We start from the raw sequence: 18,874 nt of genomic DNA, 5'->3' as shown, positions 1-18,874 counted from the left end.
AACTAAAATATCACATTGAAATAGGTATTCAGACCTTTTGCTATGACACTTGAAATTAAGCTCAGGTTTATCCAATTTCTCTGGATCAAAATGTTTCTACACTTTGATTGGAGTACACATGTGGCAAATTCAATTGATTAGACAAGATTTGGAAAGGTACACACCTGTCTATATAAGGTCTCACAGCTGAAAATATATATCAGGTCAAAAACCAAGCCATGAGATCAACGGAACTGCCTGCAGAGCGTCGAGGCACAGATCTGGGCTTTGCTACAAAACCTTTTTCTCTGCTGCACTGAAAGTTCCTAAGATCATGGAACCCTTACAAACCACCCCACTAAAGCCCAAATAAATTACTTAATTACCTTCAGTGAGAAGGATCTTACTCTGTAAGCTCACCACTTCAACCTAATAATATATACAGATTAATATTGGTACTGTTGGGTACGGCGCAAGAATAAAAAGCAAACGCACAAATAACCGGGAGAGAGAGAACAAAGCTGCAGAGTTGATCCTGCAGCTTCACTTGCAAACAAAATGCAAATGAAACACCAAATTTACAGGGAAGATTACAAACACAACATCCTCTTTATGAACACATTTATCAATCAAATACTTAATGCACGGTGCACCAATCACAAGAGGCACACATGTGCCCAATAACGTAGAATTGAGCTTAATATGAGCAATAATAAGAATTTAAACATTTTAAAAAGGGTCTTGTAACCATTTACAAGACCCTTATGAGCTGATTATAGCCAACTGATTAAATTCTAACCTAAAATCTTGATGTAGCCTATAATTAATTTTACTCAAGAGTTTTACTACCTTAGTCATTCTAAAGAACAGCAAGGCAACATGGCTTATTGTGTGGGTAAAACCAGAATGTTAGGGTGTACAGACTAATTTGTCACGAGCCTGTTTGTTTATATATTTTTAAATTTAAATAAAAAATATTTTACTCAAATTTGGTGAATCTTTGGTTGTCTTTAAAAAATTGCATGTCTGCAAATATTAAAACAGCAAATTATGTTTTATATGTGTACAGGGGACATATAAGGTATAATACAGTTGCCTCCCTACAAGCACACCCGACCTCACCAGTCAAAATGTTCTAGAACCACCCAATAGCACAGTGGCTTCCAAATTCTTAAAATGGATGAAATTTGGAACAACCAGGACTCTTTCTAGGGCTGGCCACCCAGCCAAACTGAGCTATCGGGGGAGAAGGGCCTTGTAAGAGTGGTGACCGAGAACCCAATGGTCACTCTTATTGAGATCCAGAGATCAAGCAGAAGGACAACCTTCACTGTAACACTCCACCGATTTGGGCTTCATGGCAGAGTGGCCAGACAGAAGACACTAATCGGTGCATGACACAAGAAAGCCTGCTTGAAATTTGCATAAAAACAACTCAGACTGTGAGAAACAATATTCTCTGGTCTGATGAAACAAAGATTGTACTGTTTGACCTCAATTCCAAGTGTCATGTCTGGAGGAAACAGGCACCGCTCATCACCTGCGCAATACCATCCCAACAGTGAAGCATGGTGGTGGTGGTGGCATCATGCTGTGGGGGTGTTTTTCAGTGTCAGGGTTGAAAGAAAGCTGAACACAGCAAAATACAGAGATATCCTTAATGAATACTTGGTCCAGAGAGCTCAGGACCTCAGACTGGGCCGAAGGTTCACCTTCCAACAGAACAATGATCCTAATCACACAGCCAAGGCAACGCAAGAGTGGCTTAGGGACAACTCTGTGAATGTCCTTGAGTGACCCAGCCAGAGCCCAGACTTAAACCCAATGGAACATCTCTGGAGAGACCTGAAAATGGCTGTCCACTGACGGCAGCCATCCAACCTTATAGAGCTTGAGAGGATCTGTAGAGAAGAATCCAGTGTGCAAAGCTTGTCGCATCATACCCAAAAGGTGCTTCAACTAAGTACTGAGTTAATGGTCTGAATACTACAGTATAACTATTTGATATTTCAGTTTTTTCTTGTTAATACATTTTCTAAATTATAAAAAATCTGTTTTTTGCTTTTCATTATGGGGTATGGACTAGAGCTATGTAAAAAAACAAACAAAACAATTAAAAGCATTTTAGCATAAGGCTGCAAAATAACAAAATGTGAAAAACATGAAGGGGTCTGAATACTTCATGAATGCACTGTATACGGCAGGATATACTGTAAAACTCTGGACTATTAGCAGATACTGTTAAATTAAATCAAGTATTTGCCATATTTTTTCTGCAATCATTGCTTGAAAAACAAATACAAAAAAGTTATTCAACCTCAACAGTTAATCTGCAATTTCAGAAATTAATGTACACCATTCATTATTGCTCAAGGCTACTCAAATCAAGTTGCTGAATAACATGCTTAATCCATAGTCTAAAAAATGGTATGCATCACTCCTTAAGGCTCATTCATGCTGCCACAAAAAAAGGCAACATTTCAAGCGTTCTAAAGTTGGCTGTTGTATTTAGAATGATGAGAAGCATTAAGCGGCTTCCACATGACAATGTTCTGCTCAACACCAGCGTCGAATGCTACTTTGCCCTCCATAGGACAGGTATTGTGGAAAGCCCACGGATGGATGATTTTACATGTTTGAAAGTGGGAGGTGTACACATTAAAGATTGAAAACATGTAGGCTACTGTATTTGGAGAAGATGAAAAACCCTATAAAATTGCTTTGATACATTAATTACAGAAATATTAAGATGACTTGATTACGCTAAGGTCTTAGGATGTTCTTGTTGAATTAAAATTAGTTAAAATAACTGAGTATCAGAATGCTCAGAAACAATAAGGTAAATATTTATGAATAAAAATATATTATGATACATTCATAATCTCTTCATTAAGTTCGACAATTTTTTTATATTTATTGCTGCTTTGTGCTCAAAAAACACAATTTTTAGGTTAAAATATGTGAAAATCAATATAAAGTTGTGTAAAGTTGGACCTGACATTGCAAAAACAGACTTTTTGTATATAATAACTGACATTTCAATATTTTTGACACCGCTGTGAATGTAGTATGTGAATACCACTTTACTGACTTTGCCTGCCCCAACAAACACCAACAGGGTTAACATCCAACATATACATGCATATTTATTGAAGTTTGTTGGCATTTGTTTCAGTAGTGTAAATTAGCCTTCAATTGCATAAGAACAGTACCAAACAATCATCCAAAAATCTCTGAACTGGAAAAATATATAAAATATATTCATTTCAGCTGAAGTTTCAAATCGAATGTTTGGATTTTACATAATAACTGTAAAGGGAGTGTCAGTCAAAATTTCCGTTGAGACAAACTTTTGTCATGCCTGATTAGAGCTAGTAAAGTAGAAGCAATTTTTGGATAAGAGCATAATCTACTCTGTTGCCCTCTATGAGTCCCTACAAGTTTTCCATGATCATTCACTGAGCCCTAATCAACCAATCACGTCCCTCCAAAGACACTTCTACCACCAGAAATAACATTGCCTTCTTATGTAGTTACTGCATAGCACAACTATTATCTTATCACTTTGATAGTGATGAACTTAAAAATCACATAGTTGCAAACATTACAAAAAAGCCAGTAAAGCATTTCACGAGTAAATACAAGAAGGCAAACATATAAAAAGTGATCAAAGAAGACTAACCTACAGAAGGTAAATAAATGATGAGAACCTCTGCTGGCCTACCTGGGGCAGCCTGTATCTCCACTAGTCCTCCAACCAAGATAAGTGCCTCAAGGATCTTCACATGGTGTTCTGGGTTCACATCCGCACTGGAACAAGAGAGAAAGAGAGATAGCGAGATAAAAATGGAAACTCAAACTAATGCTCCAGTACAGTGTTCTCAACAAACACAGCAATTTGCTAATGCTGCCATGAATTGTGTAGGCCCACAATATACAAAATGATGAACATGACATATGTCTGACATATGTGGCCGATACAATCCATGTTTATCCTTACTCCTAGTGAACCCATATTTTCATAGTCTATCAATGGATGATTGAATTTGCAGCAAAATACCATACAGTTCGACTGGATTCACAGCATTTGATTTCATATGATGCATATGATGAAGACATATGATGCATTTTCACCTCCCCTTTTAATTCATATTTATTTTTATTTTGCTATCCTAACTATGCAGGAGTATTGTCACGATTCCTTGTTGTCTGCCCCGTGTTTTCTGTTTCACCCTTCACTGATCAAATTCCATGTCATGTTTTCCTTGTTGTCCGCCCCGAGTCTCACGGTCCTTGTAGAAAACTACAATTCCCACAATTCCCGGCCTCCCTCACTGCCTGCATTCATCATTGTTCTCACCTGTCTCTCATTTAGTCTTTATTGTGTCCTTGTGTATTTAAACCCTGTTTGTTCCTCCATTCCCTTGTCGGTCGTTGTTTGCACTGCACATGGATGTTGAAGTTTCACGTTCCTTGTTCATGTTCCCTGCTGTGTGAAGTTCGTTCGAGGATAACCCTACCCTCTCGTATATGTTCGCTGTCTGTTCACTCTTTGTATGTATCCCGTGTTTAGTTTATTTTTCCCCTCGTGGATCTTTATTTTGGTTCCAGAGTTTGTATCTGTTTTGTTGTCAATAAAAGACCTGCGTTTGGATCCGCACTTCCCGTCTGCCTCTTCCTCACATCATTACAAGTATATACAGTTGTCTATACTCATACATAAGTCAGAAGTTTACATACACCTTTGCAAAAAACATTTAAACTCAATTCCTGACATTTAATAGCAGATAACATTCCCCAGAGAGGATCACTACTTTATGTTAAGAATGTGAAATGTCAGAAGAATGAAAAGTAGAGAGAATGATTTCAGATTTTATTTCTTTCATCACATTGCCAGTGGGTCAGAAGTTTACATACACTTTGCCTTCTATGAATTGTCTTTAAACAGTTTAACCTGGGTCAAACTTCTAGGGTAGTTCCACAAACTTCTAGCTAGTTCCACAAGCTTCTCACAATAAGTTGCTGGAATTTTGGCCCATTCCTCCAGACTGAACTGGTGTAACTGAGTCAGGTTTGTAGGCCTCCTTGCTTGCACACACTTTTTCAGTTCTGCCCATATTTTCTATTGGATTGAGGTCAGGGCTTTGTAATGGCCACTCCAATACCTTCACTTTGTTGTCCTAATACCTTGACATTTCTCCAAAAAGTAAGATCTTTGTCCCCATGTGTACTTGCCAACTGTAGGCTGGCTAATTTAATTTATGTTTTAGAGCAGTAGCTACATCCTTTCTGAGCAGCCTTTCAGGTTATGTCGAAATAGATACTTGACTATCTGTTTCCTCCTGCATCTTCACAAGGTCCTTTGCTGTTGTTCTGTGATTGGTTTGTACTTTTCGCACCACAGTTAACTTGTGATATTGTCAATTAAAAGTTAAACAATCTGTCTGTAGATGTCCAAAACGACTTGCCACAACTATAGTTTTCTAATACGAAATCTGTGGAGTGGTTAAAAAATGTAATTTAATGACTAATTTAAACTTCTGAATTCAACTGTAGCTAGTTTTTATTGTTTTTTCCTGCTCAGAATAAACAGTTCCGAACCACTGCTCTAGTTGGCTTTTCGACTGCTAGTCATAAGGTGGTTGGAAAATATGAAGTTTAAGAAAGAAGTAGTAAAGTCAAGTGGTTTTTATTGTAGTTCAACCATATACAGTTAGTACAGTACACAGTGAAAGGAGACAGCGTTCCTCCAGGACCATGGTGCTACATACAACAACAACAACAACAACATAGGACAAACACAGCACCACATGAGACTACACAGACTAAATAACATATCTATATAAAGTGCACGTGCAAACTTGTGCAAAAAGTACGGGACAGTACAATAAATTACTAAAAATGAACAGAACAACAACAGTGCAGTTTCAACCAGTACACAGTAGTGCAAAAAGATGACAATTTCTAAAAATGCCAAATGTAAACATAACATACTATGAGATGAGTGTTCTACGCACATAGCAGTTATTGAGGTAGCAGCCAGGTATAAAGTGACAATAATTAAAATGCAACTCAGGACACGTGTGTGTGTGTGTGTGTGTGAGTGTCAGTCCAGTCTCTAAATATTGAGGAGTCTGATGGCTTGGGGGAAGAAGCTGTTACATAGTCTGGCCGTGAGGGCCCGAATGCTTCGGTACCTCTTGCCTGTGTGAGGGGTGTGTGGGGTCATCCACAATGCTGGTTGCTTTGCGGATACAGTGTTTTTTGTAAATGTCTTTGATGGAGGGAAAAGAGACCCCGATGAACTTCTCAGCTGTCCACACTATCCTCTGCAGGACTTTGCGGTCCGAAGCGGTGCATGTCCCAAACCAGGCAGTGATGCAGCTGCTCAGGATGCTCTCAATAGTCCCTCTATAGAATGTAGTGAGGATGGGGGGTGGAAGATGTGCTTTCATCAGCCTTCGAAGAAAGAAGAGACACTGCTGGGCTTTCTTGGTGATAGAGCTGGTGTTGAGGGACCAGGTGAGGTTCTCCGCCAGATGAACACCAAGGAATGTGGTGGTCTTGACGATCTCCAAAGAGGAGCCGTCGATGTTCAGTTGAGAGCGGTCACTTTGTGCTCTTCTTAAGTCAACAACCATCTCTTTTGTTTTGTCCACATTCAGAGACAGGTTGTTGGCTCTACACCAGTCCGTTAGCCGCTGCACCTCCTCTCTGTATGCTGACTTGTCGTTCTTGCTGATGAGACCCACCACGGTCGTGTCATCAGCGAACTTATTGATGTGGTTCGAGCTGTGCATTGCTGCACAGTCGTGAGTCAGCAGAGTGAACAGAAGTGGACTGAGCACACAGCCCTGGGGGGCCCCAGTGCTCAGTGTGGTGGTGGGTGTGGAGATGCTGTTCCCGATCTGGACTGACTGAAGTCTCCCAGTCAGGAAGTCCAGGATCCAGTTGCAGAGGGAGGTGTCCAAGCCCAGCAGGTTCAGCTTTACAATCAGGTGCTGAGGAATTATTGTGTTGAATGCTGAGCTGAAGTCTATGAACAGCATTCAAACGTATGCTCTGCCCGGTACGAGCCTGGGATGTTTGTGTAAACAAGATCAAGCGTGTTCACCCCTCTTGTTGCAAAGTCCACATACTGATGGAATTTAGGGAGCACTGTTTTGAGATTCGCATGGTCGAAATCTCCGGCGACAATAAACAGTCCGTCAAGGTGAGCGTTCTGCAGTTCGCTCATAGCCCCATACAGTTCAACACACAGACAAAACAGACACATTAACAATGAATTAAGTCATATTCTCACACGCACAAAGGTCATGTCATGAGATGCAGTGGCTGATCTGCTTAGCAGACTGATGACTACTTGTGGAGTGGTGGTAGCGTAGTGGGCTAAAGCACACAACTGTTAATCAGAAGGTCGTTGGTTCGATCACCACAGCCACCACCATTGTGTCCTTGAGCAAGGCACTTAACTCCAGGTTGCTCTAGGGGGATTGTCCCTGTAATAAGTGCACTGTAAGTCGCTTTGGATAAAAGCGTCTGCCAAATGCATAAATGTAAATGTAATGTAAATGTACTTGTTTATGGTCAGATCTCTATTGGATTTTTAGAGGCAAATATTCAGTTGCTTTAGTATTCGGCTATATTCGGATGCTTTTGTGACCTAAGGTTGTGTCTGAAGCTGATGACTAACCACAATGATTGTTTAAATGAATACATTAATGAATGAATGCTACATTTAAATAGCACTTTTCTGACACTACATTCAAAGCGCTTTACACAGTGAACAGGAGACTCTCCTCAACCACCACCAGTGTGCAGCACCCACCTGGATGATGCGACGGCAGCCATAGTGCTCACCACACACCAGTAGAGAGTAGAGTTATAGAGCCAATTAAAGGATGGGGATTATTAGGAGGCCATGATTGAGGGGAATATGGCCAGGACACTGGGGTTACACCCCAAATCTTTACAAGAAGTGCCCTGTGATTTTTAATGACCACAGAGAGTCAGGACCTCGGTTTAAAATCTCACCCGAATGGCGGTGCCTTTTTACAGTATAGTGTCCCTGTCACTACACTGGGGCATTGGGACCCACACAGACTGTGTGTGCCAATGAGCACCCCCTGCTGGCCCCTCTAACACCTTCCATCAGCAACCTTAGTTTTCCCCATCCAGGTACTGACCAGGCTCAACCCTACTTAGCTTCAGTGGGCAACACTGGTCTTGAGCTTCAGGGTGGTATGGCTTCTGAGGCATAATGCATTCTCTTTTCCTTCTCACCTGCACCTTCTCTCTCTCTCTCTCTGTCTGTCTCTCTGCCTTGACTGACCCAGAGCAAGAAGACAATTGACAAGCCGCTAAGAGCAAGGAAAGTCCCACTGGATTCTCTTGGCAGGGGAACAGGGAAGCAGCTCACAATAAAGTAAGTGTGAAGAGACTTAATGGATTACAATGCGCTGACTGAGTTAACTGTGAATCACTTGCACACTACTCTTTATTATGTGCATAAGCCCAGCATTCAGGAAGGTGGTTTATAGAGGGTGTTATGTTACTGGCTATTTAATTGTGACAAATTATAAAGATCTGGGGCCTCATTTATAAAGACATTCGTAAAATGAATTTAAATGAGAATGTACAAAAATTTCCTAAATGTTCCTATGACCGCAATTCATCTAAAAACATGTGCATGTGAACAAGCGCATGGACTCTGCCTACAGAACAACCACAAGTATATTAATATGGTGAGACAGAATACGATAAAAGTACAATAAGAAATGTTCTTGCGTTTGGCAAATTTAAAAAAAAAAAAAAGAATACAAATTGCAGTTACAGGTTTCTTTCTGCTCATATAATGTAACCTATTCATCAACTCATCTTCAATTATTAATTTTCATCAACAATATGCATTCACAGCATCCATTCACTGACCGTGATTACTGTAAATCCACACCATTTTTCAACCAATGTCCATATTCTTGCTAAACTTTAATTCCAAAAAGGGGTTATTCATAATCTACATTATAATCGTGTTGTTCTGTATAAACTACATGTACATTATTTTTCCTCAATTCTCTTCTGCTTACTCTTGACATTAATTACACTATACATTTTTGTCAAATTCTTTGTTTTTATTTATTGTTATATTACATAGTGTGTATTACATTTGCCTGTTATCTCATAGGCCTCACAATTCATTTATTATGGAAACGTGCAGATAGACTAAATAAATATTTGTTTACAGCTGATATCCAAAATAAAATGTTTACATTATGCATACATAATCTAAATAAGACCACATTCTGACATATATCTGAATATTATTGTTCACGTAAACATGCTCACTTATTTATTTATAAATGTAGTCAGTCACTGACAATTTTTTGCATCACTGAAAGTAAAATAAATTCAGCGCAGACTGGAACACATGAGCATAAGCACAAAAAACTGTATGCATGCTTGTCAGTTGCTGTTTGCACGAGAATATTTTCACGCCAGTTTCTGCCTTAATAAAATCCAGATTTGTTCTTTACTTTTGATGTAGGATGAAATCCATAGAATTTAGGATCAAATTTGATCATTTGTTTGTTTTATAAATGAGGCCCCTGAAGTCTCTAAAACACGACATAACAAAAAGTACCATGGTATTACCATGTTTCTTATTGGAAGTGAATCACGTTAATACAATTCTGTTACCTTAAGTACTTTGGCATACCATGTATTGGAAATACTATGGTATATAAAAATGGTAATCATTCAGTACCATGGTATCATGATGAACTTTAGGTAAAGGTGATCATTAATTTAAGAAACACACATGCATACACAATGCTTTTTGGAAATGTACTGTACCATGGTAATACCATGATATTTGAACACGTGCAATGGTAATACTATGGTATTCTTTGAAAAAACCTGGGAATACTATTTAAATATCATGGTATATGAACATGGTAATCATTTAATACTACAGTAGATATTAAAGTACTGTGGTATTACCATTTAATACCATCACTTTACCATGATCCTACCACCACATAACTTTATTGTAAGGGCAAGAGTGCCTCAACACTCTCTTTCCATAGTCATGGAACACAATAATGATCACAATAATGATCCATTTAACCAGCAGCATAAGCAAATGTGGAAAATTTGTACGTTAGTTGATAAAGGTGCTTAAATAATATGATAATTTGTTTAAGTCCAATACAGAGGGCTGCTACATAATAACATTCATGTTACATAAAGTGTTACATGCGAGTTATCAACATTCAATCCTGGTACTCTTTAAATTGCAGGAACAAGGGACTAGCATAGTGCAACACATTTTAATAAGCATTCCCATCTGTTCTATGTTTTATGCTGTTCCTCTCAGGAGATTGTACTGTGGCTGCCCACATTAAGGGCTGTCTTACACTGGGCTGAAGAACAGATCACCAATAACAGCTCCCTCATCTCACTACACTCCACTTTAATTAAACTAAGGGAATAAAGACATGCTTCGACATATGCTCAACTGAACTATGATGTACATGTGGGTTTAAATGTGAGCATGTGTATGTACAGTGGGGTATAAAAGTCTAAAAGAAGCCACCAGTGAAAATGCCTCAATATTATTAGCAAACATAATGTTTTTATTACAAATTACACAATTACATCTATCCATATGTTAATAAACTTTAGTTTGGCAGGCGCGAGGCCACATAAGTGCCAGAGTGGCACTAGTCCACCCAATCAAAACAGGAATATAAGAACAGTTTGCAAATAAAAAGAACGTCATGTTTACTGTCGTAACCTCCGTTCCATGAGGGAGGGAGGGAACGAGATGTTGTGTCGAATGAAGTGACACAAGGGGTCTTCCTTGGGAGCCTCGCGTACCTCTGAACTTGAGAAATGGCCAATGTGAAATTGGCAGACAGAATTTGCATGCCCCGCCCCCGGACATACGGGTATAAAGGGAAGCGGGCGTGCATCTGTCAGTCAGAATTTTTCTTCGGAGCCGAGCGGTTATGCAACAGCAAAGTGGAGTTCACCAATGTTTCATTCACCTCTACTGGTGAGAAGCACTGCTGTTGGCTCTACGGTGCTTTTCCAGCTCGCGTTCTCCCTCTCTGCACACTGTGCAATCCACTCCCCTGGGCACTTCAACAGCCCTTTTCACTGCTTAGAAGCATGTTCTCCTCCTAAAAGAGTTTTATTTTCTCTAAAAGAGTTTGAGTTTTCCACTCATAAAAGAGCAATACACAGCAGCCGTTGAACTTCCTTTTTTGGACACTTCTTTCTCAAGATACCCTTCTGCCACTGTGTAATTCCTGGATGTGGTTGATATCTCTCCAAGACCAACGGCCACAGTGGGAGAAAGAAGTGTCCAAAAAAGTGTCCTCACTGCGAGAACATGACCATGGCAGCATTGCGGTCACAGCACTTCTTCCTTAAGGTGAATGCCACTTCAGCCACAACCCACGTCGCACCTTCTTCCCACACGATTGAGGATGACCCGGCTGGTGATGAAGGCGATTTGAGGATGACGACAGGCTCTGTTTCGCCAGGTAAATCCCCACGAACCACCCGCCCCCGACACGCTTAATCGCTTACGTCCGAGCTCGGGATGAGTGCGGCTCGCCTCACAGCCAGTAGGCATTCTCACTTGAGCCGCTGGAATTGGATGACGACATCACCGCTGCCTCGGATGCTCTCCGATGCATCTGACGTGGAGAACTCGACTGGGCTGGTGGACCGCCTTCGGGCACATAAATCGTCAAGGCGGTGTGCGCTCTAGTCATACTCGCCCACCATCTCCTCCGTTGGAGTCAAGTACTCTTTTCACCCAGTGAGCCTCCTTGCACTGTTGCTCTGCAAGATCAGGGAGGACGAGGAACAGGTTACCTTGGTGGCTCCTTATTCGCCCCCAGACCTGGTTCTTGGAAATTATGCTCCTCATGATAGCACCTTCCTGGAAAATTCCCCTGAGGAAGAATCTTCTTTCTCAGGGACGGGGCACACTCTTGCACCCGCGCCCAGACCTGTGGAACCTCCATGTCTGGCCCCTGGACAGGACGCATAAGTTCTAGTGGATCTACCACCTGCAGTCGTAGACATCTTCAACCAAGCCAGAGCAATTTACCTTTCACTCTTAAAAATAAAGGTTATTCAATGCAGCATACTAATTAAAAAAAAGGCTGACCATTTTTCAATGTACAGCCTTTGACTTTCCAATTTGGTTTTGGAGATAAATATAAACATACAGCATGTTACATTATTCTTAAAAAAAATTCAAAGATCTTTAGAATAAAACGTTCTACAGCATGTGGAACTTAAAAAGGTTCTCCAATGGCATCAAGATGTATTGGTGCGTATTAATGTCGGATGTCACAATAATTATGAGATTCCGTCTTGTAAAACACATTCACATCTTCGTGGAACTCCTAATTATAAGAAGTTTACTCGTAGTTATTTGAAAGATCCAACTTGATGGTCATAAAATTATGTAAAAAGAACAAATATGGCAGCAGCCTCAACAGTCAAAGGTACCTCGCAGATAGCAAAATAGACTTGGGCCGGATCTAGCAGCATTTTGGAAGCAAGTGTTTCCCAAATATCGCATGGAATTATGGTCCAAAATTCGGCCAAAAGTCACTTGCCGAAATTTGACTGTACCCACAAGAGAAAGCTGCCAAAACTCTGCCATAACTTTGCCGTGTCCTCCGTATCCCCAGAAAGCAGCCATTACTGGACCACAACTACACCAGATCCAAAGACATGCCATACATACCACAGCCAAAGACATGCCAAACCCACCCCAGAACTCGTCAACACATTACCCTGAAGCCCCAGAAAGCAGCCTTAAGTAGTCCACAGTTATGCAAGAATTCTCAGGCATCAGCCAGAAAACAGCCAGAAAATTAGCAAGCTGCAAATATAAATCTAATATGTTATTTTATTAAATACTGTAAGTGGAAAATCTAAATCAAAACATGTTGAAAATAATTGTTTTATTCAGAATAATGTAAACTGAAACTCAGATTTACATAAAAAATTAGGTCCCACTTTATATTAGGTGTCTTTAAATACTATTTAATAACATTACATTTCATACAGTACAATGCATCTATTGTGTAACTGCATATTGTTCTGAAAATTCTCACACGATTCACATTTGCTGCTGTTGTGAAGTAGGAATAGGTTTAGAAGTAGGGTTAAGTGTAGGAGTTAGAGTTTAGGGTTAAGGGTTGGGGTAGGGTTAGGTTTAGAGGTAAAGTTAGCAGTGTAACTACATATGTAATTAAATGCAGGTACTTTAGATGTAAGTACAACAACAGGTATCTACATAATAAGTACACTCTAAAATTCAAATCTACACAGATTTGAATACAAATCACCTAGAGTGATTTCTTTGTTCTTAAATATTTTTCAAGACCATATAGAGGTGAACATCTAAATTAATTTAGTGCTAAATATTTTTCTGTTATCAACAGCCAAGTTGATTGGGAGTTGCCATAGAAACAAAGAACGCCTGAGGTCCAAGGACGCATGAACAGCTACGAGTAGAATCTCCCAAATGCCTTCTCGTAATTCAGTAATTCATACAAGACGTAAATGTAGCATAAACCTGTTTTTGGCTACAATTGGAACCTTAGTTTTTAAGAGTGAATGGTTAAGGTGTGCAACGGCCCCTTATTTAGATGATTCATACAAATGAATGTAGCTTAAAGATTTTACATGAATGTAAAAATAGTTACAGTACCTAAAGTGGTTGTTTTTGAAGATGGCCTCGCTGTAGGCCAGAGCCAGAAGCCTGGGGCTTGCCTGAACTGCTCCCCCACTCTGGGCCACCTTGCTTAGGTGTTGGGTCACATGAACCAGAAGCTGGTGGTTAGCCTGAGGGACACTGGGGGAGTCAAGGATTCTTCTCAGCTGCTCTCCACACTCCTCCATGCTTTGAGTTTCTGAGAGGGAGGAAGAGAGTGAGTGAGACAGTTTGTTACAGAGGTATTCAGTGAGTGTGACAAGGAATAGCCTGCTTGACCCAACACTTATGTCTCCATTGGCGAGTTTTATGCCATTAGTGTCACACTGACCTACAAGAATCCTAAAAGCCTGACTGTGAGCTGGTCCATCTCTATATGCACATGCGCAAGCTTCATTCTATGCACCTACGCAGAGAGGTTCAATGGATATGAGACAGCAGAGAAATAAACTGCTTAGTCAGATGGGAACATGTTTTGCGCAGTGAATTATTGGCTTCATACAAATAATATTTATAATTTTATAATATTTGTTAATTGAAGATATATTAATATTAATCCGTTTCATTGTTTGATTTTGTTCACTTTTGTGTGATAAACTATTTTGGTACTGTGTTGGATCCAATGCAAAATCTGGGTCCTAAAGCAAGATTTTAAGAAGTACTGGCAGTTGAGAAGCAATGGAGTAGCCAATCAATTTTCAAAAGCGTTTATGGTAGTGAACTCTTGCATATTATATTTATTGTTCTAATAATATAGGTGTAAATCTTCTGAACACTGACAGCACCCCTGATCTCTGTGGGACACTGCAAAACCAATGACCTGGGTCTGGAAAGTCAGCTCAGCAGGATTTAAAGTGCTGTCCTAATATTGCCCTCCAGTCCATTGTCCAAAAGCACCCACAAGAACAATGCAGTTATTTAGACAGCTTCCAACATGTTGATGAGCTCCTCTGAGATGGGGTTTCCCACAGCCAAGAAGCCAGGATATGTGATGAAGACTTATCGGTGCTAAAGTGTGCACTGGTGGCATAGAGATATTAGCATTTCAAGTCTCTTAGACACAACGAATATTTGTCTTCATCAGCTAAATGAACAAAGATACAGTCCAAATTTCAATGCAAGAGATTGACTGTCTGGAAAGTACAGATTAAATGTTTTCCATTCGCGTAAATGTCAAACAGTTAACATACCCGTTTGAAAAGTGACACACACAAAAACAAAAAAAACTAAATATTACATAAAATAATCTGATTGATATGATATAATTGCCTAGTAGTCCATGCTGAAAAGCTTGCAAGTGAGCACAAGCCATTGTAGATAACAGATTGTATGTTCATTGAGTTCAAAGCTAAAGCGAACATTTGGAAAAAGGTTCTAATTTGGTTTTCTGTGGCCAGCTACATCTCTTTTTGGACATTAACATTCATAGTTAGCTTTACACATTATTTCCTCATTTTGCTTTCATGCTTGCTAAATATGTACTTTTCTATATAAAGGTCATAATTCAGTGTCAATGGGGGGCAGCTTGCAGATAGGCTAGTCCTTTAATATAGACAAAATAAATCTTGCCTGTCACATGACTTTCAATTAAAGCAAAGACTAATGCCTAAAAGCTGCTCTCACACCTCCCAAACACAAGCACACACACTGTCAAACCCCTGCCAACTGCACATCTTGCATGAATTATGAGTGTGAACAAAGCCATTAAGGTGTTGACTGGATATGGTGCTTCTGCCATAGTGTTTATATAAGATAAGTGTTAAGAGGTCAGGGGTTATGGGCGGTGGGTCGAGTGATGAAAAAAAACGGGTCAGTACCTTGACCTTGGCCAGAGACTCACAGATCAATGATACAAGAACGCTCTCAGGGATTAGATCTACAAGTTATGCATACACTCAGTAATAAATGCACAGACACCCATGGACTAACCCTGCCCCCAGTCTGGAGCCAGGAGATCCCACCCTGCCCTCCCCCATGGAGGTTACCAGTAGAGTGACCCCTGTTCAATAAAGGCCAACGTCATGGGCTGCAGGCCATTGCTGGGAACTTGGTTGAGTCCATATGGACTCAGCACGACATGACCAGGGGAAGGGTAGCCCAGCAGATGACCAATCACATTCCTTGAAGAGGGCACATTGGTTGCTGGTCAGCCAGATGGGCACCAGTGCTCTAGGTTTGTGAACCCTGACAGATAACACTAAATAATGCTCTTAAAATGTGACTTACACACTCAGCAGTCCTCAATGAGTCACTTCTAGCAGAAAAAAAAAGAAAAAAAAAAGAAACAAAAAGAAAAAACGAAACATTTTGCTCATACATTAAATCTATGCATTTGGCAGATGCTTTAATCCAAAGTGAACAAAGTTCACACAAAATACATTTTTGTGTCCGTCTGCACTGTTTTATACTTTATATTAGGTGTATTTAACTACTATGTACTTAAGCATTTGATACAATATATTTATTATGTAGATACCTGCTGCTGTACTTACATCTAAAGTACCTGAATTTAATTACATATGTAGTTACACTGATAACTTTACCTCTAAACCTAACTCTACCACAACCCTTAACCCTATACTCTAAACCCTACACTTAACCCTACTTCTAAACCTATTCGTACTTCAACCTCAACAGCAGCTAATGTGAATCTTGTGAGAATTTTCAGAGCAACATGTAGTTCCACAATAGATGCATTGTATTGTTTGAATTTTAATGTTATTAAAAAGTAGTTAAAGACACCTAATATAAAGTGTGACCTAATTTTTTTATGTAAATATACACTAAATGGACATCTCTGACCATTGCGCTTATTCTTGCTGTGTTTCCAGAGTCTAGCGCAGGAGGTGTTTTTTGACACAGTGTATGGTTAAAAAGAATGTTTACTTTTAAAAACCTGTCCTGAGACAACTGCGTTCTTCTATTCTTTGTGTAGATTATTTTTAATTTTTCCACAAGTATGAATGGTGCTAGCACCATGCCATACCATTTAAGCTTCAATAATACACATCTTTATATACTGAACTGAAAAACCAGCATGCTTCAAGAGGCAATCCTTTTTTTTCAAGCTGTTTCATACCGGATTTAAAGCTTGAGATGAATTTGATTATTCTGCCCTCAAGTCATGCTTCATAAAACTGATGCGTAACATGCTATTTAAAATATTTTTTTTTTCAAAAAATCAAGCTATTTGCTTTGTTTTACAAAGCAAATAGCTTGATTAGGTTTGTTGATTAAATTAAGGGAATCAAACAAAAGCATGCCTGATTTCACAATCAGATGGATTTTATCCAGGAAAGAGGGAGGTAGGATTTGGCATTGTTAAGGGCACCCCATGACAAAGGGACTTTCCAGGAAAGCTTATTTGCCATAATAGCCCATTGATTCTTTAAAGCAGTTAATGCACAAATACTGAATATGCCATATGGCACATCCTATAATGACTATACGGATGACCCAATACAAAACAAATTATAAGTCCAAGCACATTATAGTGAGTCATTGCCTTGATTTCAACCGCTCACTGTTCCACAAAAATAATATCGGTTCCTTCCTTTAGGGAAGGAGATGCCATATTTCACTTTAAACCATACAGTTCATTAAAATAATTCACAATACAGCTCCAGAATGACTAAAGATGGAAAACTAAATTATTAGGTGTGTAAACCATTAATCAAATACTTTTCTACATCTGGAGCTAAAGGGAACCAATTAGATTGAACCCACTCTATGGGACCATTTTTGGCAGCAATCGAGAACATTATAAACTAAACTAAACTAAACTATAAACAAATGTTTTTAGGAGGTTGCCGGTAAGGACTGACGGTATGGACTATAAACAAATTAGTTTGATCATAATGTTCAACGAGTAATTCTTTGAAATCCTAAAATTGAAAGTACTGTATATCCTTAAATGTTTCCTGTTTCTGTAGCTCAACTGATAAAACTTGACACTAGCAGAAAACATAAACAACTTAAAATGCATTACCTGTGTGCTCTGCAAGTCACTTTGCATAAAAGCGTCTAGCATAAAAACGTCAAATATACTATAATTCTTATTCCCAAAAATATATTTAACATACTGTAAATTATCTTAAATTAAAATAAATTTACATGTATGACTTTCTGACTTCCATGGAAAACTAAGGGGGATGTTAGGCAGAAAGTTAAGAACTGACAGCCTCAATCATCATTTACTTTCATTGTATGAAAAAAAAAGATGCTATGAAAGTGAAAGAAGAATAAGGCTGTAAGTCTTTAACATTCTGCCTAACATCCCCCTTTGTATTCATACAGGTTTGAAACAAAGTAAAAAAACATTGCTTCAGTTCACAAAACTAGTCTGAACTAACCATTCATGAATCAGATATCACTGAAAAGAAACTGTGGTTTCAGAACTGTATGGTTGGTGAGTAATTGATAACATTTTCTACTCTTTGAATATTAATTTTAATTAATATTCAAAGATTAATTAATATTTGAGGGAATTATCGCTTTAAGACTGCAAGAATCCTTATATATTTTCAGGCCTCAGAAACATGACGAGGCATTACTAAAAAAGGGTGCTTACATAATGTTTGTCATCACAGAGTCAGGCTGCACTCATGAGCAACCAGGCATGTCTAAAAGAAGTGGCAGACTGTGTATGTGTGTGTGTCTTTCATTTTCAGTGTGTGTAATGCAGAGCGAGGTCAGAGAGAGATGGTGTGATCTTACCCTCCTGCATAGTAGCGCCCCCACTAATCTCACACACACCCTCTCCTTCTCTGTGCCTCTTTCTCTCTATCTCTCCAACTTTAGTTTTGTTCTCTCTTTTAAGCCTTTTTCTGCCCTCTGAACACTGTGATATGGAGCTTTTGTATTTTGAAGAGGACACATACACACTAGCCCATTTCAGTCCTACATTTCTACATAGAAGTCTTAAAGAGACAGTTCCAAGCATATGCAAAGTTCACTTGTGAAAATGCTTCTATTTGGTCTTTTTTCTACTTTTATTTCCATAACAAATTGAATAAAAATTTCTCAGTGTTTGATATCCTCATTTTGCCTTAATGACAGCATGCACTCGAGCTGACATGGACTCCACAAGTTTGGCAAATCCTGATCCATGTTATTCCAGTATTATTTGAGAATGTTCCAAAGTCTCTT

General features: G+C 39.2%; 1 protein-coding gene across 1 annotated transcript in view; it reads right to left on the bottom strand.

The window, feature by feature from the left end:
- pik3r3b (phosphoinositide-3-kinase, regulatory subunit 3b (gamma)) overlaps window positions 1–18,874 on the bottom strand; it is a 289,080-nt gene that overhangs the window by 124,676 nt on the left and 145,530 nt on the right. The window contains exons 6-7 of the mRNA XM_052140870.1: window positions 13,724–13,925; window positions 3,704–3,789 (exon numbers count right to left, since the gene is read on the bottom strand). Coding sequence (XP_051996830.1) covers window positions 3,704–3,789; window positions 13,724–13,925 — 288 coding nt within the window. The remainder of the gene's footprint in view (window positions 1–3,703; window positions 3,790–13,723; window positions 13,926–18,874) is intronic.

This window comes from Xyrauchen texanus, chromosome 13 (genome assembly GCF_025860055.1).
Source record: "Xyrauchen texanus isolate HMW12.3.18 chromosome 13, RBS_HiC_50CHRs, whole genome shotgun sequence".
In the NCBI taxonomy this organism is placed as follows: Eukaryota; Metazoa; Chordata; class Actinopteri; order Cypriniformes; family Catostomidae; genus Xyrauchen; species Xyrauchen texanus.
The sequence above is the reverse complement of the archived record's forward strand: the minus strand, read 5'-3'. Positions and strand labels throughout refer to the sequence as shown.